This window comes from Ixodes scapularis, unplaced genomic scaffold (genome assembly GCF_016920785.2).
Source record: "Ixodes scapularis isolate PalLabHiFi unplaced genomic scaffold, ASM1692078v2 PGA_scaffold1__304_contigs__length_218370807, whole genome shotgun sequence".
Lineage (NCBI taxonomy): Eukaryota > Metazoa > Arthropoda > Arachnida > Ixodida > Ixodidae > Ixodes > Ixodes scapularis.
This window is the reverse complement of record NW_024609846.1, coordinates 146,696,198-146,722,663: the sequence shown is the minus strand read 5'-3', so window position 1 is coordinate 146,722,663 and position 26,466 is coordinate 146,696,198. Positions and strand designations below refer to the sequence as shown.

The window sequence follows — 26,466 nt, the reverse complement described above, 5'->3', positions numbered from 1 at the left end:
TAACAGTCACATTATTAGTCAATATGCTGTCACGAACGCATCGTACAAGCCTTTTTTTTTCGATAAGCCTATGTAAAGGCTCCTTGGCCGCAAGCTACTTGGTGCACGGTGGAGTGCTATCTTTACAGGGGCAAAAAAACGGGCCGAATTTGAAAGTCTCGAGGAACAATAAGTATTAATTAAAATACCAAACTTTTAACTGTAGTGTGCGCAGGTATTAGAGTCGGCAGGTATTATATTCCTCGGGAACTTTACGATTCTTCATTTCAGTGAGAACAAATTTAAAGTTTTGTGAAAGTGGCCCATAGGACCCAATGCAACAATATTATGTCGGGCCTAGGAATAAAAAGTATACAATCCTGAAATTCAAGTAGGTATTAAATAAAAGTGTATTAGCGCCCTCTATATATATCCCGGGGAACTTAAGGATTTCTGCAGTAGTTTGGCTGAAATTATCATTTTACCGCGTTTTGCTGAGAATAGCCAAGAGAGGGCGCAAGGAGACCGTGTCCAGGAATGCTAGGTATGCTAAGCTGTTCGAAGCGTAACTTTAAAGGGTAACTGCAAAGAAAAAAAAATAGTTTTTTTTTTCAATAACGTAATTGGGACAAGCATGTGAGAAAACGCTAGCCTCTTGTAACTTCTGTGTTTTTGCACCTAGTAACGTTGGTTCTGTGCGAACTGCGCGCAAAATGGACCCTGAATTGAAGCATCAGCTTCTTGGCCGCTGCGAGCAACTGGATCTTCGGCCACACGAAGATACGCGCGAAGGACGATTGCCAGCAACAAAGACGGCGCTCTTGGTAGGAAAAGCGTCGGGACCGCCCAGTGTAAAACTCGATGGTCTCCGGAGTGAAAGGATGAGAACATACCTGGACACGTTTGTCGCTACGCGAACGCCCGATGGCGTCTAACCAAATAGCATTCAGCTTGTCATCTTTCGAGGCTACAGGGCTGGTGGAATATTCAATGTCACAATCTGACAGCACTTTAGATAGGAACGGCGCCGCTTTGTAGGAACTGACGTCTTCAAAAAGTCTGCATATGCACGCGCAAAAAAAAAGAAAAAAAAAAAGCACGCTGACAAAGCAAAAAAAAAAACAAAAACGAACGTAACAAACCACGCTATGAAATTAAAAACCCCGCGTAGCTTCCTACCACTAACACCTGCGACAGCTGCTAAACACACACTACTTCACTTCAAGAAGTCTCACTCAAGAACCTGGGTCAGCAGGAAACACTGATCACTTAGGCGGTACGGCTGGTCGAGGTAGGCGAGACAGGCGGGAGCTGAGACAGCGGCCATGCTTTTGTTTGTTATGTTATGAATCCAAACGAAAAATCCCGTCTTGTAAGCCTTCTGTAAAGAATACTTACTCTCATTACTTGGGATTTTCTAAATGTAAAATTATGCCGCTCAAAACGAAATTACAACATATCACAAAGGCTTAACAACCAACACGTAAGCTGTCAATCAATATCTTGGCGAATGTGAAGAGCTGCTATCGCACGTCACTCCATGACGTATAACAGTCACTCCGTGAGCTTTAATACCAGCTTTGTGGCGCGCGATTTAAAACGGACGAAATAGCCGCAAACAAAAATCAGTCTCCCGCAATAAATATTGCTGTAAAAAAAATGTTTATTTTTCGCGGAAAAATTGTTTTGTAAAATGCTTGTCTCCATTGCGCTGTTTAAAAAAATACTTTTTTTTTCTTCGCAGTTACCCTTTAAACTGGCCCCTCCTCATCTAAAGGTGCTGCCTAGTCATCCCTCGTCTGTCCTAAGCTAGAGTTCGCATCTGCTATCTGGGACCCACATAAGGCTTATCTCACCAATTACATTGAATCAGTCCAGAACCGTGCATTACGTTTCGCTCACTCAGATTATTTTTCGTTCACAAGCGTCTCTTCTCTTAGAATTCCTGTCAGTCTTCCACTCCTTTTTGCACGTCGCAAACTTGCTACGCTATCTCTTTTTCACCAATTTAATTGCAGCCCGGGCTTCCGGTATCATACATCTCATCTTCAGAACTCCGCCATCATCGTACTGACCATACGCTCAACATATGGCACGCCCAAAAGCAAGAACAGTTACTTTTCGAAAATTCTTTATTTTTACGCACTGTAATTCATTGGAACTGTCTTCCCTCAAACGTTGTCACAACTAATAGAGCAACGTAATTTAAGGAACTTTTAATATATCTTGTATTCTAGATTTGTGCAAAACTATTTTGTGCGTACATTTCTCATTTACTTTGATGCCTTTGACTTCGAAATTTTTTTATGCGATTTTTCTTCGTGAGTTTTCGCCAGACGCTTTTGTGTTTTCTGCCCATCTATATGTAACACCCCCAAGGGTGTGTTTAAGGCATTTAAATAAATAAATAAATAAATAAAAAGAAAAGCTAAGCCTCACGAATGGTACGGGCGTCAGCACCTGTGCGGCCGAGAGCAGCTCACGCTGAACCTAACCTTAGGCCTCACTGGGAGAACATCCGTTGGGCGCGGTGCGTAAAAACAATTATGGCGCAAATGGAGGAGGAAAGCACATTTGACGAACCTGACATGCGGAACGAACAAGAAAAATACACGGAGGACGTGACCGCGGATTTGGGTGAGGACAGCAGCAGGACCCTGTATCAAAACGGCCCGTTGTTTCTATTCATCAAGGACCGCGGGGAGGTTGAAAAAAAAATGAATGACGTTTACAATTCACCGTAACGCCGAAATAGCGCGCAGCACTTGAGGAGGAGGAGGGGAAGGTACGGAGAGGAGTCTATACTCCTCCTCCTCATCCGTACCCTCCCTTCCTCCTCTCCTGCTCGCCTCTAATTCAGCGGGAAATTTTCGCTAAATATTCCCGATAAATTTAGTGGAGAAAATATTCAGGTAAATTTAGCGGGGAATTTTTTGCGCTCAATTTAGCCGGGAAATTTTCCCGCTAAATTTAGCGGGAAAGTTTTTCCGCCAAATTTAGCAGGGAATTCGTTCGGCTAATTTTAGCGTGGAATTCTTTCCGCTAAATTTAGCGGGAAAATTTTCCCGCTAAGCTTAGCGGGGAACTTGTTTTGCCAAATTTAACGGGGAATTTTTTCGCTATCTTTCTGAATTTAGCGGGAAACGTTTTCCACTAAATTTGGCGGAAACACTTTCCCGCTGAAATTAGCGGGGAAATTTTCCTGTTAAATTTAGCGGAAAATTTTTCCCGCTAAAATTAGCGGGGGAAATTTTCCCGTTGAATTTAGCAGGGATTTTTTTCTGCTAAATTTAGCAGGGAAATTGTTTCGCTAAATTTATTGGGGCATTTTTTCCGCTAGATTTAGCGGAGAAATCAAATTTAGCCGGGAAAATTTTCCGCTAAACTTAGCGGTGAAAGTTTTCCGCTAGATTAGTGGGGAGACTGGCCCATAAGGGGGGGGGGGGGGGCAATGCGCGGTGACGTCGCCTGTCATTCTCGTGACGTCACCATGGGAAACGTCTCATTACGCACCGCGCGGTTACGTTGACGGCGACAGCGACGCCGACGCCGCTCAAGCCGGAAACGGACGCCTAAGAGCTGCGCTCTAAAACAAAGCAGAGAGCCGTCATGGCGGCTCGATGGGGCAAGCTGCTAACAACAGACGTTCGAGGGGAGATGCTGAAGGTTTCCAGAGAAGAAGTCATTCCCCAATACAGTAGGACGAGTATAGGGGGTCGTCTTCAGGCCGAGGACCGGGATGAAGGTAGCTTCATGAACGGACCGAGCCATAGCACAAAGTCAGGTGATGGCAAGCAGAATACCAGTCAAAGAGTTCTATTTAGAGGTGACAATGCAGACGCAGTGGCACAAACCCTAATTGTGGCAAGCACGACGAACAAAGAATCAGCTCGGAACTTTATGAGGTTAAAGTGGTCTAGCTGGGGACTACGACCTACGACCTTCTACCATACGTCAAAGCAATACCCGGAACAGTAAGAGAAGTGATACACGGGATCGAGGCAGAGACGTTTGAACGGGAGCTGATGGATCTACTGTCCGTGAACGGACAAGACATACTGTACGCCAGAATGCAGAGAAAGTTCAACTCGCCTCTGCTGACCTTTAAGGGGCCCCACGTGCCCTTCTATTTGGACGTCGGCAGTGCATACGCACGATGCAGACTGTCATGGGTGTGAAGCTGGGAAGAAAATAAGAAAAAAAGGAGGAGCAAAGAGGAAGAAGAGGAAGAAAAGGATCGCGAGGAACGGCGGGCAGGTGAAACAGTTCTGACCCGACGCTTCTTGAAACCGGCAACGCTCCGACTCCTGAAGCCTTACCGAAACCGGCCCCGCTCCGGTTCGTGAGAACCCGGTGACGCTCCGGCTACAAAAGCACCACCGAAACCGGCCCCGCTCCAGTTCCTGAGAGCCCAGCAACGCTCCGGTTCCTGAGAACCCGGCAACGCTCCAATCCCTCAGGCCACGACGAACTCGGCAACGCTCCGGTTCCAGAAGCCACGACGAACCCGGCAAAGCTCCGGTTCCTGAAGCCACAACGAAGGTCGCAACGCTCCTGAAGCCCCGCCACGTCAGGCGAGAGTCGAGATTTTGTGGGGTCTCGACCACGGGGACTCTGGTCTGCTTTGGACTTTTCTTTTGTTTGATAATTACCTCCTGATTTCCGTTAATTATTTTAATAACTATGCACATGCCTTTGTTTTACCTGGTCTTGTCTCAATCATTTCACGTGTCGGACCGGCCGAACGTGACAATTGGGGCGAGCCTGCCAGGATCCCATTGACCATCATCTGGGACACACACTAATTGGTCGAGTCAAGAAGACTAGCCTGGAGAACGAGAAATTAATGGCGGTGGGAAAGGAGTTCGGTTATCACGGACACGAGTTGAAGAAATGGATGGAGGACGAAAAAGCTAGATTAAAAGAAGAAAGCGCGTGGGCGCGACAGGAACGCGAGGAGGAATGTTTCCGGTTGGACAAAGAACGCGAAGTTCTGCAACTTCGGTTGGCAGTACAGGGCGCAGCGGCGCCACGTCAGGATGCAGTCCAGGGTATAGGTGAAGGAGAGGCTACTAACGGTTGCCGTGACAGTCGGCGAGACGCGACACTTTAGCCCTCATAAGTTAATTCCTCAGTTCGAAGAAGGAAGGGATGACTTAGACAGATATTTGCTACGCTTTGAACGTACTGCAACGGGAATGGGTTGGCCTCAGCAGAAATGGGCGACGACTCTGAGTTCATACCGTAATGGTGAAGCGTTAACATAGTGGGTCGGTTGTCGCCAGAAGACGCACTGGACTATGCGAGAGGGAAGGTAGCACTGCTTCAAAGGTTCCGCTATACTAAAGAAGGGTATAGAGAACGGTTTAGGGATGCAAAGCCCGAAGAGGGGAAGAGGGAGAGACGAGGAGACAGTTTGCCGCCCGTCTCGCCGGGTATTTTGACAGGTGGGTTGAGACGGCCAATATTCAACACACGTTCGAAGCCCTCCGTGACCAGGCCTTGGTCGAGCAGTTTCTGCTCACTTGCTCCACCAAGTTAACTATCTTTCTCCGAGAGAGAGGATGCCAAAGCTAGCAAGAAGTTGCGTCAAAAGCGGACCTCTTCCTAGAGGCTCAGGCCCAACTTACTACGAGTAAGTCGAAAATCGACGACACGAGCAAGCAGTCTAGTTTGGCGGTAGCAGATAAGTCTAAAACAGGAGGGGGCAGGAAAGCTTTGCGTTGCTTTTTATGCAACGAAATTGGGCACAAGGCGGAAAACTGCCATGGACGTCCGCCGACCACCAAAGGAATTACTTGCCGGCACTGCGGAAAAACTGGACACCGTGCAGATAGCTGCAGGTCAAAGCCTAGCGACTGTCATCATGCGTCATGTCTGTGGACGAAGTCAAGAAACGGAGAGGCGACCGAGCTCGAAGATGGCTTTGTTACCCTCAAGAATGGTGACAAGATTCCGGTTGTCTACTTGTCAGTAGGACATCCTCCTAAGTTTCTAGTGGAGAATCTACCAGTTGTAGAGGGAGATATAAGTGGCCACAGAATAACTGTCCTCAGGGACAAGGAATGCAACACCGTCGTTGTTCGCCAGAACTTGGTTCCGAAGGAAGCGTACACGGGAATATTGAGCCCGGTATTTCTAATGGACAAAACAGTAAGGTACAGTGCACCCCAAACTTAACGCCGCCACTGGGTTCCCAAACATTGAGCTCGTGTCGGCTACTTACTGTTAAATTTGTCACCATAACGTTCGGGATGCCTTCTCGGGATGGGTTAGAAATAAGGAACCTAAACATCTTTCAGATAGTTCAATCGGCCTCTGTACGGACTGTCAGAAACGGCAAATGCCGCGGCGGCGTTAAGTTTGAGGCGCACTGTACCTTCCCGAGGCCGAGATTATGGGTAGTACACAATACTACACAGGCAAGTTAACAGCAAAGTGTGTAAGGGACCCTCTGTACGATCTGGTGTTGGGAAATGTGCCACTTGTACGAGATGCCAATGACCCGGATCAAAACTGGAGTTTGAATGGGAAAACGAGGGAAGCTCGTATGTCGGCGGCAGAGCCACTCGATGAACGGAAAACCGGGACGGAAGGCGTCCTGCCGAACGAGACACACGTGGAGTATCTAGAACGCTCTGCTGGCGAATCTTTACTGGAACGGGGCGATAGAGTTCATGGGCACCGCGGGAGCAGTGCAGGCCAAGCGGCCTACATGTCGACCCGCGCCATCGCCTCCTGAACTGCGAGTACCGGAGGTACCACTGCTGAAAACAACTAAAGAGGAGGTCATCCAGGAGCAAAAAAAATGACGAAACTCTGAAGAAATGCTTCCACGACGTTGGGAAAGTAATCAAGAAGCACAGGGGCAGAACGAAGTACGAATTTTTCATAAGGAATGAGCTGTTGTACAGGCGCTGTACATACAGCTCCGGAAGAAAAACGGAAGAAAAAGGCGAACTGTCGTCGGGATGGCACATGACAGAATAATGTCAGGCCACCAGGGTGTGAGCAACACAATAGCCCTAGTATCGGAAGAGTTCTTTTGGCCGGGTGTCCAAAGCGACATTAAGAGGTGCGTGCGGTCGTGTGACACTTGCCAACGGACGGTCCCTAAAGGGAGAGTAGGCAAGGCCCGCTTAGGTGCCATGCTGACGATTGTAACTCCCTTTCAGAGGGTGGCCATTGACATCATTGGTCCGATCGCTCCCAGATCAGACTCGGGGAAACGATACATCTTAACCATGGTGGATATGGCTACTCGATACCCCGACGCGGTAGCCTTGAAAACCACCGGGAGTCCGGTAGTAGCGGAAGCTTTAGTTTACATGTTTACGCGACACGGCGTACCGAGAGAGGCCCTTAGTGACCGTGGCACCGCGTTTACGTCAGACTTGATGAAGGAAGTGGGTCGTCGGCTGTCAGTGAGACGCCTTTTGACTACCCCCTATCATCCGATGAGCAACGGGTTGGTAAAGAAATTTAATAAAACTTTAAAGTTGATGCTACGTAGAATGTGTCAGGAGAGGCCCAAGGACTGGGACCGGTACCTGCCAGCGCTGTTGTTCGCTTATTAGGAGGTACCCCACTCCAGTTTGAGATTCTCTCCGTTTGAGTTGTTATATGGGAGAACGGTACGGGGGCCATTAACTGTACTGAGACAAGTGTGGTCCAACGAGGCGTTGAACGAGGAAACAAAAACGTCATACAGCTACGCCATGGAGCTGAGAGACAAACTGGAGCAGACCTGCAAACTGGCACACCAGTGCTTGGATGAAGCCAAGGTAAAATACAAGGCATATTATGATCGGAAGAAAGCCATCCGAGAAATGAAGGTAGGGTATAAAGCACTAATCCTCCCGAGCGACAACAATCTGCTCATGCAATGAATGGGTCCCTTCATCGTCATGGCGCGAAGAAATGAAGATGACTATGAGTTGGAGATTGCCAGAACAAGGAAAGTCTTCTATGTAAACATGCTAAAAAATATGAAGAGAGGGCCGATATTTACCCGGTGGCGCCGAGCTGCAGCGCGGCAACAGCAACTGATGATAACAAAAACGACAAGGAAGACGCTATAGACGACGTCCCGACTCTGTCCCTGACAAGACAACAAAACGGGCAAGATGTACTGGTAAATACGGCCCTGAATACAGAGGAGAAGAAACAAGTTGCGACTTTGATTGGAGAATTTAAGGAAATCTTCTCGTATCTACCCGAAAAAACAAACTTGATCAAGTGCGATCTCACAATAAGTGTGAAATTGGATTTTACTAAATCAGTTTTCTAGGCCACATATTAGGATCAGGCCAAGTAGCCTCAAGAGAGGAGATCCTGACGAAGATCCAAGAGGCGCAAAGGCCGACAACAAAACGATAGGTCAGGTTCTTCCTGGGTTTGACTGGATTCTGCAGGGAATTCATTCCTAACTACGCAGAGATGGCGGCTCCTTTGACAGTGTTGACCCAGAAGGGAATTCGCAACGAGGTGCAGTGGGACGATGAGCAAGAAAGGGCATTCAAGCGCCTGAAGGAGGAATTGTGTAAACCTCCAATCCTTATGGCTCTTGACTTAGACAAGGTATTTGGGCTACGTACGGACGCCTCAAGCGTCAGTTTGGGAGCAGTCCTTCTGTAGGAAAAAGATGGCCTACTGCACCTTGTCGCGTACGCAAACAGACGGCCAAGCAAGGCGAAAAAGAACTATGTCACGATTAAAAGGGAATGTCTCGCACTAGTCTTAGCCGTTGAAAAGTTTGCATTATATTTATATGGCAAGCATTTCCGAGTGCAAACTGACCACCAGTCGCTGGAATTCTTAAATAAGACTAAACACACAAATAGTCGTGTCATGCGATGGAGCATGAAGATGCAAGACTATAGTTTTCTCGTCGAATACATTAAGACAAAGGATAATGCAGGTGCAGACTACTTAAGTCGGATGCAAGTAAGGAATTTAGACGTAGAATGCATATTTCCTTTTTTTGTTTTTTGTTGCTCGATAGCGCATGGGGTAATACAGTGTTCGAGTTAGTGGTTTCGAAGTGGAAACATGGTTGTTTTTTTTAGGGGGGATGAGGGCGCTTATGGGCCCGAATGTCCAGCGAGACTGAATGTCCAACGAGACAAAAGGTCCATTCGAGACGGAATGTCCAACGTGCCTGAATGTCCAACGAGACGAAAGATCCAACCGAGACGGAATGTTCAACGAGCCTGAATGTCCAACGAGTCTGAATATCCAACAGATGTGAAATGAATCTTGCATAGAATTGAGAAGATATTTCTTTTTTTCGAATAGTAGGATTACTGACAGTTACGGCGGTGAAAAATGCGTTCGATGAAATGGGGAACCATACGTTTAGGTGCGGAGATCTCGGTACGCGGTCGTTTCGGTGCCTGGCCCTTTCTGTACCGGGCTTTTCAGGACCGGGCTTTTCGATGCACAGCGATTTTATTGTGCCGCTGAGCTTGTACCTGTGGCGTTGCCTCTGTGAACTACCCCGAATAAAATTAAAATTACGCTCGTGCATTTCGTAGACTTCATAAAACCCTAAGAACAATACATTTATTGTTTGTTTATATATCGAAATATAAAGATAATTTTTTTTTGTAATTTAGAAAATTGCGTGGAAAAGGTCACCTATGCTGCAAAAACCAAAGACCGAACTCGTTGACCATTAACAATCGCTCACGCGTTTGCTTTTTACAATGTCGTAACTCTGGCGCGGAAACAACTGTGGATTCAACGAGAGTTCTTAGAATCGTTAAGCGTGCTTATCCCCAGCCACAGTCTTATTTCCGTATTGTACGGGTTGCTGTATTTTTCTTATTGGTGTCTCTGGTCGCGCAAACATGATGTCCCCCTCATGGGAGAAAAAAGCCTGATTAAATTGTCAGTATTATTGTTAGGTCAAGTCGGTGTAGTATGTGTAATTACACTATAGTTCCTCGCAAATCAAGAAAGTAGGGCGAGGGTAAGTGGGGCCGGGGAGAAGGAAGCAGACGGAACGCTGGAAAGGAGAGGGGGAAACCTCCTTCTCACGACGGTCCGTCTGCTTCTTCCTGCCCGGCCCGCCTTACCCTTGCCCTACATTCCTGAGTTGCAATGGACTATAGATTGTGGTTTTTTTTTTTTTTTTTGTTTTTTACAAAACGAAGGTGAAAGCTCTGGACATTTCTGATTGAACTTCTCAGACCCCAGAAACAAAAATTGATCCTTATATCAAAATCAGTTATAAATAGCAACGTTCCTTCCATTAAGCCTTTGTGCAGGTGATATCCTGAAGTGGTGAGCGTTTGTCCGGTGATTGTCCAGAGGTTTCGGCACATTGACGCTTATCGCGACGATTAGTTTCGCATGCTTCGGCCACCAAAGCGGCGGTTGTCGCAGTGAACCATGTGTTAAGCGTCAAGTATGTAATTTTAATATTTAATTCAATATTTTTTTAGGACTAGTTTCCGTCGTTTCAGGTCTGCCTTTTCTGATCACGTGGTATGCAGCAATCGCACCGATACGCGCCCAGGCAGCATACCGAGGCTTCGAACTGATTTCAACTGGTTGTAACTCTATCACAGAGGCGCTGCGACAGTGCGACCGCGATTGATTCATATGCGTAGATTACAAGTGCACATCTGTCCACAGGATCAGGAGGTCAGCCCCTCGCTCGGTGTTCCCAAATAAAATTATGGTAGAGTCGTGAGTGAACATAATCACGTGGAACCGGACTTTTACCATTTTGAACGACCCGGGTTTGATTCACTATCGCAATGGTTCTCAAATGGGGATCCGCGGAGCCTTTGGGGTCCGCGAAGGCATTCTAGGGGTCCTTGAGGCCCTGCCTCATCAGTGAAACACGGTAATAAAAGTCGTCTTTGTTCAGATAGAAAATATTTTTTTTTCAATTTTAGGGCGAGTTTTCTTGTGTGTATGTCAATAAGAGAAGTCAACTTCACCCTAACCCTTAGTTATATCCATTTTTATATCAATATTATATTTAACCTCTACGTTTTCTCTCACCTCACAACGAACGGGGTCCTCCATTATCTCCGCCGATCTACAAGGGGTCTGCTAAACATCGATGGTTGGGAAGCACTGCACTATCGGACCCTTGTAAATTCTGAGAGCTGCATTTGTCATCCTCTCTTTTTTGAAAAAAGGGCCTCATTGTTGAACCCCACTAACCTTGGCTATCTACACACCCTACGCTAATGAGCTGTTTTGGACAGTTCGACGAGCGGGCACTTTCGCTTCATTCTCCATTCGACGAACTGTCCTTCTTCCAGTTGCCCAGAGACCGATGTACTTTCGACGAATTGCGCCGGATTCGCGCTGCAATACGCTCCCCCTACAAGAATAGAAAGCCATATGGAACGATCTATTGTTATATTCACATTGGATGCAGAATATTGGTTCATCCGGGTGCGAACCTTCTGCTGTACACTGAGATGGATGCGTTCGCGTCCTTTATCAGCAGTCAAGCTCCCACGTTTCAAGACGTCATCAACCTCGACAGGATCGCGAGCTTCGGAGTGCTTCCAGAAGCCAGTTAAAATACATGGGCTTTTGAAAACCACTATGCATGTCACATGCAAAAGAAAAAATTTACGTACTGCGTGATACCAGTATTATTGCTCTATAGTGGGTGACAGGTCAAGAAGGAAGTGGAGGCCCCTCCCACCTCTTTCCACTTCAGCGGAGCGAACGGTGGAGAGGATGTCGCCTCCTCACCAGCATTCGCACTACTAATGTGGAAACGGGTAGGAGGGGCTTCCACCTTCTTCTTGACCTGTCACCGACTACAGTCTGTGACATACAAACCTACTGACAGGGAATGCATACGTATATAAACTACTGACAACTGCAGTGTACAGTGAGTAGCTGTCTGTTCCAAAGATAAATGAACAAAAATTAAAATTTATCAAATTTACATAATTGTTCTGCATTTACTCATGAATTGTCGGGTAACCCTTAAAGGGGTACTCCACCGGTTTTTTCATTGTCTCCGATTTGCTTGAAATTTTGCTAAACTAACCAACAAACATTGCTAAAATAGTATCCCAAATATTAGGTCAAAATATTGTTTTTTCGCGAAGTTATTGAATTTACAGTTTTGGTCTTCACCATGTTTTTCAAACTGAAAGTCTCTACTGGCAACAACAACAAAGTGACGTCAGTGGAAGGCAGGGGTTAACTTTTTGGACTACAGCAGTTGTTCCCAACGGATTTGAAGGAGTTTCTTGGTGTCAAATGAGTGCTTTGGAAGCTCGCTCCCGTATCCGCGCTCCAGCACGGAACAAATGATTGGCATATTCTATTTTTAGACTACTTGCTCGACTGGCAAGCCTGCCTGCCACTGACGTCACGGCACTGAAAAGTGCGCGAATATTTGAATATTGGTTTTTGCACTATTTTCATTTGCCGATTTCACAATACCTATTATGAATTTCGCGATGCTGAATAGCATACCGGAAAGTCTAAAGGCCGGGGAGTCAGAAAATATAGTTAGTTGAGGTAGCTCAAAAAATCGGTGGAGTACCCCTTTAACCACCCCCGTGCATTTACAGCTGTGTTAGACGACGATTTCACTAAAAAAGAGAAAGATATTAATATATTTTTTATTAGTGGGAAATTACCCTTAAGCGAACTGCTGATGCCTGATAATGTGGATGCTTGGGCAAGTTGGTAATTCATGCTTGGATGGAACAGCGCGGATGAACAGTCACACTCACATGCACACAAGAAGCAAACAGACTCACAGCGCTGACTTACAACTCAGTCCTAAATTTCTTCTTCCTCAAATTTTCAACTTTTTCTCCTTTGCCGTTACTGAGAACAATTTAAATTTTTACACACCAGAGACCAAATAGCCAATACACATTAATAAATAACTAATAATTAAATAAATAAATGACAACTAAAAGATAATATTAAAAATTAAATTATAAATGAAATCTAAAAATTTATTAAAAATTAAGCGAAAAATTTCTTATCACTATAGGTACTTTGATGATATCTCTAGATAATCCAATTCTTTCTTTGACAAAGCTAAGGATCATACACTAACATGGTTTGTACAACGTGGCTATTTTTTCAGCTTCGATAGTCTCTCGTGTCAGCTGATTAGCACTTCTGGTAATGACAGTGCGGTTACTCAGGTTCGCTGAACATCCGCAGTCCCGGCAATGGATACCCAGATTCCCTGATATCACTCTGTTTGTGTTATAGTGACGCTCTCGTAACCGGTCATTGAGACACCTCCCGGTCTGCCCGACATACTGTTTTCCGCATGAGATGCTGATGCCTCACACCAACAGCGCCCAAAGCTCCTTTCAAAAATTTAAATATTGACTCTGCGCATAGTCAGTGGCGCTGGCGGACGGTCATGTGCGTATACAATACGGGTCTCCGTACGTAGCTTATCTATAGATCGAAACGGGCAGGAATGAAGACTGAACTAGAAATTCCTGGGATCTCAAGCGCGGCTTTCATAGACGTCCCCAATTGCGATGCACTATAGAACACCGGGACACCACATCCGTATTATAATTCAAATTGACTGACCTATGTCATCGAAACATTCGAAACATTTGAACTGTCAATATCAAAGGAGCGTTTGGCGTCGTACAGTCAACACCTTTAATTGATGGGTACATAGCTGCGCATCGGCACTCAGCTAAGTAACCATCATGCCTTCCTATAGATGAAATCAGAATATTTATGTCTGCTCTGTGTTTCACTGTCGGTCTGTCAACGTCGGCTTCAGTGGCACGACATATTAGTATGACGAAAATACGGCAATAACTACAAGAACGCGGATTAAATATACACACAAGTCTGTATATTTAACAAGACAAATTATACTAGCACGTCACAGGCGAGACGGAATGTCCAACGTGCCTGAATGTCCAAGGAGACGAAAAAAACAATCGAGACGGAATGTACAATGAGCCCTAATGTCCATCGAGACGAAAGATCCAACCGAGACGGAATGTCCAACGAGCCTGAATGTCCAACGTGCCTGACCATCCATCATTGGATATTTCGTCTCGTTGGACATTCCGTCTCGTAATCGGATGAGGGACGCAATTCAATGTGAATCGACTTTTATTTCAAAGTTCTTCACGCATGATATTTTTTTCGTACTTTGTGCGCGAGTGTGAAATGAAAGAACTATGTTACATCTCGTGCAGTCAAGTGTGTAGACTGGTGCTGCGCGTGCGAGTGCTACAATAATGGATGCGGCCTTTGCCAAAGCTCGAGATCCCCCATACGAAGAGTGAGTGCTGTGGAAGTGCCGGCAAGAATTACTGTCAGCCCGAGTCTTCACTGATGAAGTTCAAGTTTGACGGTGTGGAAGAAGTTCAACGATGAACTTCTCAAAGTTGGGGGGCATTGTCACAGGTGTGGAGCTGGGAAGAAAAGAAGAAAAAAAAAGGAGCAAAGAGGAAGAAGAGGATCGCGAGGAACGGCGGGCAAGTGGAGCAGTTCTGACCCGACGCTTCTTGAAACCGGCAACGCTCCGGCTCTTCAAGCCTCACCAAAACCGACCGCGCTCCGGTTCCATAGAGCCCAGCAACGCACCGGTTCCTGAGAACCCGGCAACGCTCCGGTCCCTCAAGCCACGACGAACCCGGCAAAGCTCCGGTACCAGAAGCCACGACGAACCCGGCGACGCTCCGGTTCCTTAAGTCACAACGAAGGTCGCAAAGCTCCTGAAGCCCCGCCACGTCAGGCGTGAGTCGAGCTTTTGTGGGGACTTGACCACGGGGATCCTGGTCTGCTTTGGACTTTTCTTTTGTCTGATAATTACCTTCTGATTTCCTTTCATCATTTTAATACCTATGCACATGCCTTTGTTTCACCTGGTCTTGTCTCAATCATTTCGCGTGTCGGACCGGGCGAACGTGACACAGACCGCATAAGAGGTTTGCACAGTACTGCAGGGCCTGCGTCGAAGTTGGTCACCGAAACGACGTCTGCCCGGACCCGGACAGAAGCAACTGTCCAAAGTGCTGAGAAGATGCGATCAAGGAAGGCCACAAATGTAAGCCCAGGTGCAAGGTATTTGACCAGCCACACCAGACGGCGAGCAAACAGTCTGAAAAAAGGCTCAGGCCGGGACCCCCAGCCCTGCACATGAGGGAGAAGAACGCCAGCAGAAACAAACAAGTGACGTGGCACGCCGATACCATTCAAACGGCGCAGCAACATCAGCAATGAGCAACGCAGCGGTGGTCGATGCCACAGGTGGCCGGGATGCAACGAAGAGCGAGAAGCAGCAGAATCAGCAGGGGGATCGCCGCAGCAGAATGGTTGAAGGAGCTGGCATCGATGGGTTAACGCTCCGGCAGGAAAATAAGGCGATTTCCCCCTCTGGAGGATTGGCGAGGGAACCAATTCAATAAGAATTGTGAGAAAGTGATGGAGGAACTCAAAGGACAGAATGGGGAAATGGGCTGTTGGAAGGGGGTGAGAAAAGAGCTCAAGCGAGAGAAAAGGCACTACAGAAGAAGCTGCAGCCCCAAATAGATCAGGTGCAGGGACAGTCGATCGAAAGCCAACCCATTCGGCAGAGACAGCAGTATGCGAAAGGTTCGTGGACGCCAGAGGACACGCAAAACGTGCTGGGAATAGTGGAGAGAAAGGTAGCAGCAATCATGAGTGTTTGATAGATAACATAAAAAGGATAGCTAGACCGTTGAAGGACGCGTTTCAGTCTAGGATGGAGGAAATGGCGAATAATCTCCAGACGGGAAAGCTGAGCAGTGCGCTAGACCAACGCCTATCGGCGGTGGAAGAAAGTGAAGAGATTAATAATTGGGCTAAGATAATATCTGCTAGAGGTGAGGTATCCAGTAGCCAGAATATAAACTTGGCACCAAGAGAAGAAAGAATCACTCGAGACAGTAAAGATTTGGCAGTGGAATGGTAGGCTTCTCTATGGGAAGATACAGCTGCTAATACAGCTTACTCTTGATCAACAGCCAGATATGATAGCGCTACAGGAAACAGAGACGGATAAGGTTAGAATAAGGAAATACACAACAAATAGAGCAGAGGGTAGGACTACAACGGCGACGCTGGTAAGAAAAAATCACAGCAGCACCAACCTAATCATCGGGTGAAGGCCGTGCTGATAGAAATCATGCCGCAAAAGAAAACGCAGGGTAGTTTATTCATACTGAATATATATAGCCCGCCAAGAAGACTCTGGGGGACATGGAAAGGCTGCGAAGGGAGGTTAGAAAGGAAGCGAAAGGAGAGAAACTCTTAGTGGTGGGGAACTTCAGTGCCCAACATGTGGCGTAGGGTAACCATACAAACAGCAAGAAGGGAACTGATATCCACAATGCAGCCTAGCAAATTCAATTGATTCTGCTGGATGATACTTCGATCCCTACAAGGATTGGGGACAGCGTATTGAGGGACACCAGCCCTGACGTCACCTCGGCCGGCATGCCTCAGGCAAAGTGGTCGAGGCTAGAAGGGACGCTGGGCAGTGTCCTTCACATTGTCCAGACGCAAGTCTGACATCATAAGGCTCCGACAAGGTTGGGCAGGCAAAGATCACGGATTAGCCGGCCTCCAGGAAGAAGGAGGTCGCCGGAGAGCTGGCAGACATATTGGAGTAGACCCAGAGGGTCAGAGGGTGACTGGAGCCGTGACCAAGCAAAAAAGGCAATCCAGCTCAAGAGAGACTACCCAGAGGTAGATGCGCACCTGCTTCGCGTATGGGAGGCGAGGCAAGAGCTGCTGAAAACCTGGAAGTGGCAGAAAAGAAATCGAAAACTCAAGGCCAAGATCGCCCAAATTACAAAGCAGACTTAGGAGTGCGCCGAAAGACTGGGGAGGCCAAACTGAAATCAAGTGTGCGATCAGCTACAGGGCACCTTGAGCAACAAAATGACCCGGGTGATCCTCAGGGCCCTGCTGAACACGGCGGAACCCAATCCAACCTCGCGACTGCAGACCATAAACTCATCCACAGTTTCCCGGAAAAGAATGAGGAGATAGCGGGGAAATTTTTTCGATAGATATAGCGGGGAAATTTTTCCGTTAGATTTAGCGGGGAAACTTTTCCGCCAGATTTAGGGGGGATATTTTCGGCTAGGTTAAGCGGGGAAATTTTTCCGCTAGATTTAGCGGGGAATTTTTTCGCTAGATTTAGCGGGGAAATTTTTCCGCTAGATTTAGCGTTGAAATTTTTCCGCTAGATTTAGCGGTAAAATATTTCCGCTAAATCTCGGGGGTCACGTGACGTCGGGGAGGGGGTCACGCGACCCCCCCCCCCCCCCCCCCCCGGGAACACGTGACCCTCAGTACCCTTCCCTCCTCCTCAAGAGCTGCGCTCTAATTCGGCATTGCAGGGAGTTCTAAACGACTTTCATTTCTTTTTTCAATATAATATTTGTATAAAATATGTCAATGGAGCGCTATATGAACAAGAAAATAGGCATGTTTTCGTTTTTACTTATTTATAACAACCGACAAATATCTATAAAAAAAAATCAAGCATCCGAAATGTGTAGTTTCACTCTGCTCCACTTAAAGATTTCTTATGAATACAAATACATTTCCTTAAAAAATTAAAGAGCGACTTTTTTAATTACGTAAACGGGGCTAATACATGCATATTTCTCTGGCATATAAAAATAAACTCATTGACACGCGTGTTATTAAACCACTCCTAGAAATCGAATGTAAGCATCCAAGCATTAAAATTGTTTTTGGGAAGCAGGTCATCTCTCTGTAATAAATGGGAAACTTTTTTTTTAAGTCTTCACGTTGTCATGCTTTCGAGTTAAGTGTACGTACCACTAGAGTGTTCCGGGACCAACTTGATTTGGTTCGTTTCACCTCCACATTTAGGAACGGGTAGAGACCCGTAGAATTCAGCACGCTAAGGTAGTTCACGCGGGACGTTCCTGGTTGCAGAGCCCATGACATTATGCCGTGTCCCTTGAGTAGATGTTTTATCACTTCGGCCTCTTTCCTGTAATTACCTGTTTGTAAGATAAAAATCAAGGCTCTCTTTTATATAGGAGTCATTTTATCCTAAGGAGATAAGTAGTGCTTTATCAAATAATGTACGAATAATTGACGTCCAGGTGCATCCAATGCCCGAAACGCGCCACAGTTAGTATGAAACATACCAGTACCTTAACTACTAGGTGTGGGCAATCATTAATTTTTAGCTCAAATCGAATTCGAATCAAAGGCTGTGAAATGGTTGCCACAATGTAGAATATCGAATCGAATATAAAAAAAACAAAGGTTGCATTCCTAATGCAGAGAAACTACACAAAAGCCGCTTAAACAAAAAAAGCCTATATGCTCACTCTAACACAAACACGCTGAACAAAGAACCGCTAACACGAATTATTACTCGCCAGCGAGACACGTCAGGCGCAGTTGTTGAATGTGTTCACCCATTCTCGCGTGAGTACACAGGGTCCGCAGCGTGCTAGGAGGGTAAAAAGATTCTACTTAGCTGTTTGAATCCGAGCTCTGAATCTGAGCGACGCCTTACGCCACTTTGCCGTGGCACCTCGCTTAATACCGCGAAAATCGACGGCTTAGTGGACCAAGCAGAGAGGTGGGTTCTATATTTTGTTGTTATTTGTCTTGTGGTAATTATTCGGCTTATAATGGACGCAACAACACTTTTTAGCGCAATGAGCTTGCGGTTGTTGGCGGAAGAGACGTGAATTCAATAGGGCGACACGCGTGGTCCATGGGTTTTCGCCAAGCGCGTCGAAGGGGGATGAGCTTGTAGAGCCGCAGCTCTTAAAACTTGCTTCACTCAAAAAGAAATCATTCGTGCTCAGAATTAAAACAATGGGCGCGCCACAGAACCGAGCACAGTGAGCGCGAGTTGCTCGTGCAGACTCCCGCTCTAGCTCGCTCATAGGATCTCGGGAGCCGGTGCGACAACATTAAAAAGAAGAAGAGATGCCTTTCGCCTAAGTTTCCGGCCGGACGTCTCAAATTCTTTTCCGGCATTTTCGAACACCGCCAACAAATTGGTGACCCGGACGTCCGACCAACATGGACCGGAACACAGGCAGCTCTTCCAACGGCGATGGAACCTTTTCCGCCACCCAGCTCCGCCTTCCAGCTTTTTGGGCGAAGAATCCTCGGGCCTGGTTTTCGCAAGTGGAAGCCCAGTTCCACTTGCGCCGCATAACCACACAGGAATCCCGCTACTATCATGTGGTTTCTGCCCTACCCCCCGAAGTGGCCGATGAGCTGGATGATGTCCTGGCGCTCCCTCCTCCGGAGAACGCCTATGACCACATTAAGGAAACCATCCTCGCCAGGAAGACAGCATCCGAGGCATCGCGGATACAACAGCTCCTGACCACCGAGGAGCTGGGCGACCGCCGACCCTCCCAGTCGCTTCACCGCATGCGCCAACTTCTAGGTGAGCAAGCTCCCGATCGGAACCTCCCAATTCTACGGGAACTGTTCCTTCAGCGCTTGCCTCAAGGGATCCGCATGACCCTTGCACCAGCTACAGACCTACCACTAGACCGCCTCGCCGAGATGGCGGACCGCGTTGCCGAATATGCTGCGCCAACCTTGTCAAGCGTTGCGGACAACGACCGCCAGTGCTGTTCTATCCGAGCCCTTGAGGCCCGCGTGGATGCTCTGACAACCGCCATCGCAGAACTCAGCACAACGCGTAGACACCCACATCGTCCGCCACGTCGTAGTCCGTCTCGACGCCGCAGTTCTTCTAGACGACGCGATTCTTCGCAACAACGCGCTAGCAATTCCTGCTGGTACCACCAGAAATTTGGCAACCGAGCTTTGAAGTGCCAACAGCCATGCAATTGGCAGGGAAATGCCCCGGCCAGTCACTAGAGGCGGCGAGTGACGTTGGCCCTACAGCAAGCCGTCTCTTTTTCATCACCGAGAAAATCTCAGGAATACGCTTACTAGTTGACACCGGAGCGGAAATGTCCATCCTTCCGCCAACGCCAGCTCAAAAATGACACCCATTACCCGGCCGCCATCTAGTTGCAGCAAATGGCTCAAACATCCCTACCTACGGAATGCGCTCTGTGACTTTGGACTTGGGGCTACGCAGAATTTTTCGGTGGATCTTCACCATCGCCGACGTTACGTACCCTCTCCTAGGTTCAGACTTCTTGTCGCACTTCGACCTAGACGTCAGCGTGCACCACCGATGTCTCATTGACAACAAGACTCGTCTCGTTGTAAATGGCGTAGCCACAAACCAGACTTCCCTTGGGATCAAAAACATCCTCCCATTTCAGGATTAGCAGACATCCTCGGCGCATTCCCGGAAATTACAAAGACCTCCAACATGGCAAAGCCACCGCAACATGGGGTGACGCACCCCATCATCACCTCTGGCCCGCCTACCTTTGCACGCCCTCGACGCCTATCTGGCGAACGCCTCAGGATAGCCCGCCAAGAATTCGAGCATATGCTCGAGTTAGGCATCATCCGGCCATCCAACAGCGCTTGGGCAACGCCTCTACAGATGGTGCCCAAGAAAGATCCGGGCGACTGGAGACCTTGTGGGGATTACCGGGCACTCAACTCACAAACTCAACCTGACCGGTACCCACTACCCCATATCCATGACTTTACTGAACATCTTGCTGGAACGTCCATCTACAGCAAGATCAATTTAGTCAAGGCTTACCATCAAATTCCAATCCAACCAGAGGACATCTCGAAGACGGCCATCACTACTCCCTTCGGCCTATTCGAGTACATCCGGATGCCTTTTGGATTGCGAAATTCCGCCCAGACATTTCAGAGGTTCATCCACGAAGTTCTATCTGGGTTACCTTTCGTTGTTGCTTACGTGGATGACCTGCTGGTGGCGAGTAAGTCACACGAAGAACACAGCACACACCTGCGCTTGCTCTTCGAACGACTCCGCGACTACGGTCTCACCATTAATGTGACGAAGTGCGTTTTTGGCGTGACGTCCTTAGACTTTCTGGGGCACCGCATCACAACCGCAGGCATCGAACCCCTTCATTCCAAGGTGCAAGTCATTCATGACTACCCGCAACCGCAATCTCTACGCAAGCTGCGGGAGTTCCTAGGGCTCATCAACTTTCACAGGCGCTTCATTCCACACTGCGCTCAAACCATCAAGCCCCTTAGCAACTTGCTCCGCGGCCCCAAGAAATCTTCGACGCCAATACCATGGACGCCAGATGCGGAGGCTGCCTTCACCGCGGTCAAGAATGCCCTGGCTGAAGCCACACTCCTTGTGATCCCCATGCCAAACGCACCAACGCGTGTCATGGTCGACGCGTCCGATGTCGCTGTAGGAGCAGTGCTTCAGCAATACGGCGATCATCAGTGGCTCCCACTGGGTTTCTTTTCACAAAAACTCAACCCTGCCGAAACACGTTACAGTACGTTTGGACGCGAGCTATTCGCAATCTACGCGACCATCCGCCACTTCCGGTACTTCTTAGAAGGCCGAGCTTTCCACGTACTCACCGACCACAAGCCACTGATCTACGCAGTCGTCGGCAATCACCACTCCTACTCCACCAGAGAAATTCGTCACCTGGCCTACATATCCGAATTCACTACCAATCTCCGCCATGTCGCTGGATCCCAAAACATGCCAGCAGATGCACTTTCCCGCATTGACACCATCTCCTCATCTCCTGTTGTCAATTTCCCGGAATTGGCCTTGGCTCAACAGGAAGACACCGAGCTACAAGATCTACGGGTATCCTCCACATCCCTTCAACTACAGCCCGTCAGATTACCACTGGCCACCTGCAAGATCATCTGCGATGTATCTACATCCACACCACGACCCTACATTCCAGAAAAATTTCGGCAAGCTATCTTCCGCACCGTACATGATCTAAATCATCCGGGTATCCGTGCTACGCAGCGTCTTGTTACGTCACGGTGTGTTTGGCCCCGAATGAACTCTGACATCCGTCTGTGGACGAAAACATGCAACAAATGCCAACGCTCTAAAGTGTTTCGCCACACAAAAACACCGACGCACGCATTTCGGCCACCGGATGCCAGGTTCGATCATGCACACATTGACATAGTAGGACCCCTACCATCATCAAACGGATTTCGATACATACTTACATGTGTGGACAGATTCACGCAATGGCCAGAGGCCGTTCCGCTTACCGACATCACAGCGGAAACAGTCGCTCACGCCTTCATCTCCATCTGGATCGCGCGTTTTGGCTGTCCGTCGAACATTACGACCGACCGCGGCCGGCAGTTCCAATGTGCCTTCTTCACAGCCCTCACCAAGATATTGGGTGTCAGGCACGTGCACACAACAGCCTATCATCCCGCTGCCAATGGCATGGTTGAAAGGCTGCATCGACAGCTCAAAGCAGCGCTAATGACAAAAGAAGACCGAACCCATTGGGTTAATCACCTTCCTCTTGTTTTTCTCGGAATTCGTGCCACTTTCAAAGCCGACATCGACTGCACCTCAGCTGAACTCGTTTATGAAACCACACTTCGATTACCTGGAGAACTCCTAACCTGCATAACATCTGAACCAACGGACATCCCATCATACCTTCAGGACATGAAGACATTTTTCAATTCCTTGCGTCCAGTCTCACCTAGACACTCAAACTCTCGGAACATATTTATTAGTGACGATCTCAATACATGCAAACATGTATTCGTAAGAAGGGACGCAGTACGACCACCTCTCACGCCACCGTATGATGGCCCATTTGAGGTACTTTCGCGAACGGACAAGACCTGCACCATCGACATCAACGGGCGCCACGACGTCATCACGCTGGACAGGGTCAAGCCAGCATACTTGGCCTCTACAGTGACAGCCCCCGTCATTATGTCCGTTCCACCACCTAGTGCAACAAACACCACCACCACCTCTCGTCCTCCACACCCGCCGAACAAAATCGTTACGAAGAGCTCAACAAAACTTTCTGCTCCACGCAACTAGGGGGGGGGGGGGGGGGGGGGGGATTCTGTAGAGTCGCAGCTCTTAAAACCTGCTTCACTCAAAAAGAAATCATTCGTGCTCAGAATTAAAACAATGGGCGCGCCACAGAACCGAGCACAGTGAGCGCGAGTTGCTCGTGCAGACTCTCGCTCTAGCTCGCTCATAGGATCTCGGGAGCCGGTGCGACAACAATAAAAAGAAGAAGAGATGCCTTTCGCTTAAGCTCCGGGCCGGACGTCTCAAATTCTTTTCCGGCATTTTCGAACACCGCCGACAAGCTCAACCGCTTCGTTCGAAGAATAAAGCTACTTTTCATCGCTATAATCTGTGGAGTCGTGTAAGAGAAGGCCTTACTTAAATTAATTCGAAACCCGTGAGGTCTTGACCGCAATACTGATGGCGTTCTTGAAGAAACCAAGAGCTTTGCCAGCAGCATTCGATGCGTCAAATTATTCGAGAACTGGACTATTAGGAATTCGAAAGTGGAAGGCAGCTATTCGGTCAGTCGCTATTCGATTCGAATTCGAAACTATAATGTTCGCCCACCCCAAAATGTTATATATAAAAAAAATTAAAAAATGTGTTGTTGTTGTTGTTGTTGTTGTTGTTGGTTAATACACTAATCTATCACTCCGCCTTACTTATTCGCACGTATATTGAATCTCTCAGGTCTGTGACAGGGCAAGCGAAGCAGTTTTCTATTAATATTTGAACAGTCGATCATCCAGTTATCCCTACACTTATAAACAAGATACATTATTTTATTAGGTGTGTGTGTATCTTCTGTGAATTAAAAGAATCAGCGGCCTTGTACCATCCTCCCTCCCAAAGGATCAATAAATAAATAAATTTTTCGTGTTATCAGAGCGTATTCAGTCCCTTTATAAATGTCACTCCTCCATCGAATTTCGGACGGATCGAATTGATCATCGTCCCGCACACCTCACAATCATATTAAACCCATTACAGACACAGTTAAATAAATATACCTATAATGGTGTTCCTAAGTGTAGGTGTACCTAAGTGTATAATTGATTGGATTATTCAAGTTTAACGCCTGCAACATTTTATTTTAAGTTACATGTAGACAGTGAATATTTTATTGATTAGACGGATGAAGTAAGTTTCTGAAGGAAAGAATGATGTTGAAAGCGTTGATAAGCATTAGTAGCTTGAGCTTCGCATTTCTCCACGCCATAGAGATATCTATCTACGTCTGTTGAAGTTAGGTGATATTGACTGACTTCCTGAAAAACGGAATCGTTAAAACCCAAAATCCTATTAGCTTAAAGGGGCACTGACAGCTTAAAGGTCGTATTTTTGTATTGTCTAAAACGATGCAAGTTGTAGTCATAGACGCGCAAAAAAAAAACGCATCGCGAAAAAAAATTACCCCGCGTGCGCGCGCGGCTTTTTATTTTTGGCGTTTTTCTCCTCCTCCGCTTACCTCCTTGCTTCTTTTGATCGGTGACATCAAAAGTCAGGAAATTTAGAACCTTTGTAGGCGACATTTCTATAACATTTAATAACGGAAATCGTAAAACATGTTCTTTTAACGCAATTGCGAACGCTCCACGGCCCCTCTTTTTTGAAATCCAACTATCAGAGTTCTGTGAGATACCGCTTCCTGGATTTGTATCCTCCCTCGGAAAACTTGGCGCCGCTCGAGCAGAGGATGATCGGCGAGTCGGGGAAGAAACCGTTTTTTTCACGCGCCGGCGCCCTTCTATCCCGCCTGCTCACCTCCTCCTCGCTTCGGGTCGCGGTGGCAACGGCGCTTTGTTTCGTAGCGTGGAGCGCAGGTCCGAAAGAAAGTCGAGTCGCAGGAGACCGCGAAATTTGACTCATTGCACTGGTGCAAATCGCACGAGAACTTCAAATTCGGCATTAAGAATTTTTTTTTTTTTTTTTTAGTTCAGAAATACTGAATTTCCAAGTGTCGGGTTTTGAGTGTAATGTCCCGGCATCGTTTGCAATCGTTTCGGATAATTAAAAAATATATGATTTTGATGTGTCAGTGACCTTTTAAGAATCAAGGTAATGTATTAAGGGTAATTAAAACATTAATTTTCTAATATATATTAACAAATTAAGGTTGCGTTCCCTGTATATATATAAAAAAATATAGGCGCCCAGTGAAATAATACATCACCCAAGCACCGCATCTCGGCGCGACTATTAAGCTGTCGAAAAGGGCTAAGAGGGGGGGGGGGGGGGCGGATGCATTTTATTGATACTTATGCGGCCTAAAAATGCTTTAGACCATCATCTCAGGTAGCAGAGGCCTTTCAACCGAAATTTGGGGTTCATCTGAAAATGTAGGGCCTTAAAAGGCCCGAAGGAGAAAACGTAGAGCCAAGCTTGCCCTTCTTTTCACTGAGCCTGTGTATTTCAGCCACAATTCGTCAAACAAGCGCCAAAGTTAGGCTTCATTGCTGGTAGTTTAAATGTCATCTATCATCTTTTAGTCTAAATCACCAAACCAGTGCCAGACTTGGGCTTCACTGCTGGTTCTTCGGTTCATACATGACATATTTGGCTCAATATAGCACCTTTCCAATTATGTACCGAGCCAAAAAAGGTCATAAAAACTCCCCAAAGAAGTACTGTGGCATACAGTAAACCCTTGGAGCAAGTCCGTATTAGCTCTAACTTAGCTCCCACGAATCGCCAAGCTAGTGCCATGCTAGGCGTTTCTTTAGCGTGCTACTTGAGATTAATAAAACCATGTCGGTGAAAAGCTTCTGGATGGGACATGACGCCATCACAGGTGCAGCCAGAAGTGCGGAGGGGCACGCTTCTAACGAAGACGAAAGCTAAAGCTGTTTTGGTCAACGTTGCGTTATGTCCCTCCACACTTCCGGTTTGACCTCTGGTGGCGTCATGTCTCCTCCAGAAGCTTCCCACCAACATGAAAGAGAGCTGCATCTTGTCTTTCAAAGTTTGCGTCTCGTAATATTTGGAAAAAAAGACGTGTTTACTATAACAAAACACCAAGGACAGATTTAAAAGGCGAGTATATAGGATACAACAATTGCGTATTCTGAGGCGTCGTTATCAGCGCCAATATTCAGTTAGCGAACTACACAGAGCTGGAATAGGTGTGTGTTTTTATCTACAGTGTTCATACTTTGACACTCCCTGAAGCGTGATAATAATGAACAGTCCTATGTTTATCTTGTACAGTCTGAGCGATAGTTGCGACACGTCACGGTGAGGTGGTAGGGCATTGCGTGTCGCGTTCACGAACCGTCGGGTCTTGACGGCGAAGGCTCAATTGGCTTCGTTCTCACGAGCACGCACCTCACAAATCTCCCTGAGACGAATGGCCAGACGCTTCAGCGTTGCCGTAAGTGCATCTTTCTCCCTCTCACGACAAGCGCGACGATATCACACACGGCGACGCCAAGTCACCCGCGTCTGCCGCTTTGGGCTTTACTCTCGTCAAGCTTCAGCGCGTTTTCTGTTTGGGACGCTTCAGGGATCCACTTCGGATGACGTAATGCGCAGGCCCGTCTTTG

General features: G+C 47.3%; 1 protein-coding gene across 1 annotated transcript in view; it reads right to left on the bottom strand.

Moving 5' to 3' along the window:
* LOC121832989 (membrane metallo-endopeptidase-like 1) overlaps positions 1-26,466 on the bottom strand; it is a 148,881-nt gene that overhangs the window by 110,312 nt on the left and 12,103 nt on the right. Inside the window, exons 4-5 of the mRNA XM_042290369.1 lie at positions 20,112-20,114; positions 17,794-17,981 (exon numbers count right to left, since the gene is read on the bottom strand). Of these exons, the coding sequence (XP_042146303.1) occupies positions 17,794-17,981; positions 20,112-20,114 (191 nt within the window). The remainder of the gene's footprint in view (positions 1-17,793; positions 17,982-20,111; positions 20,115-26,466) is intronic.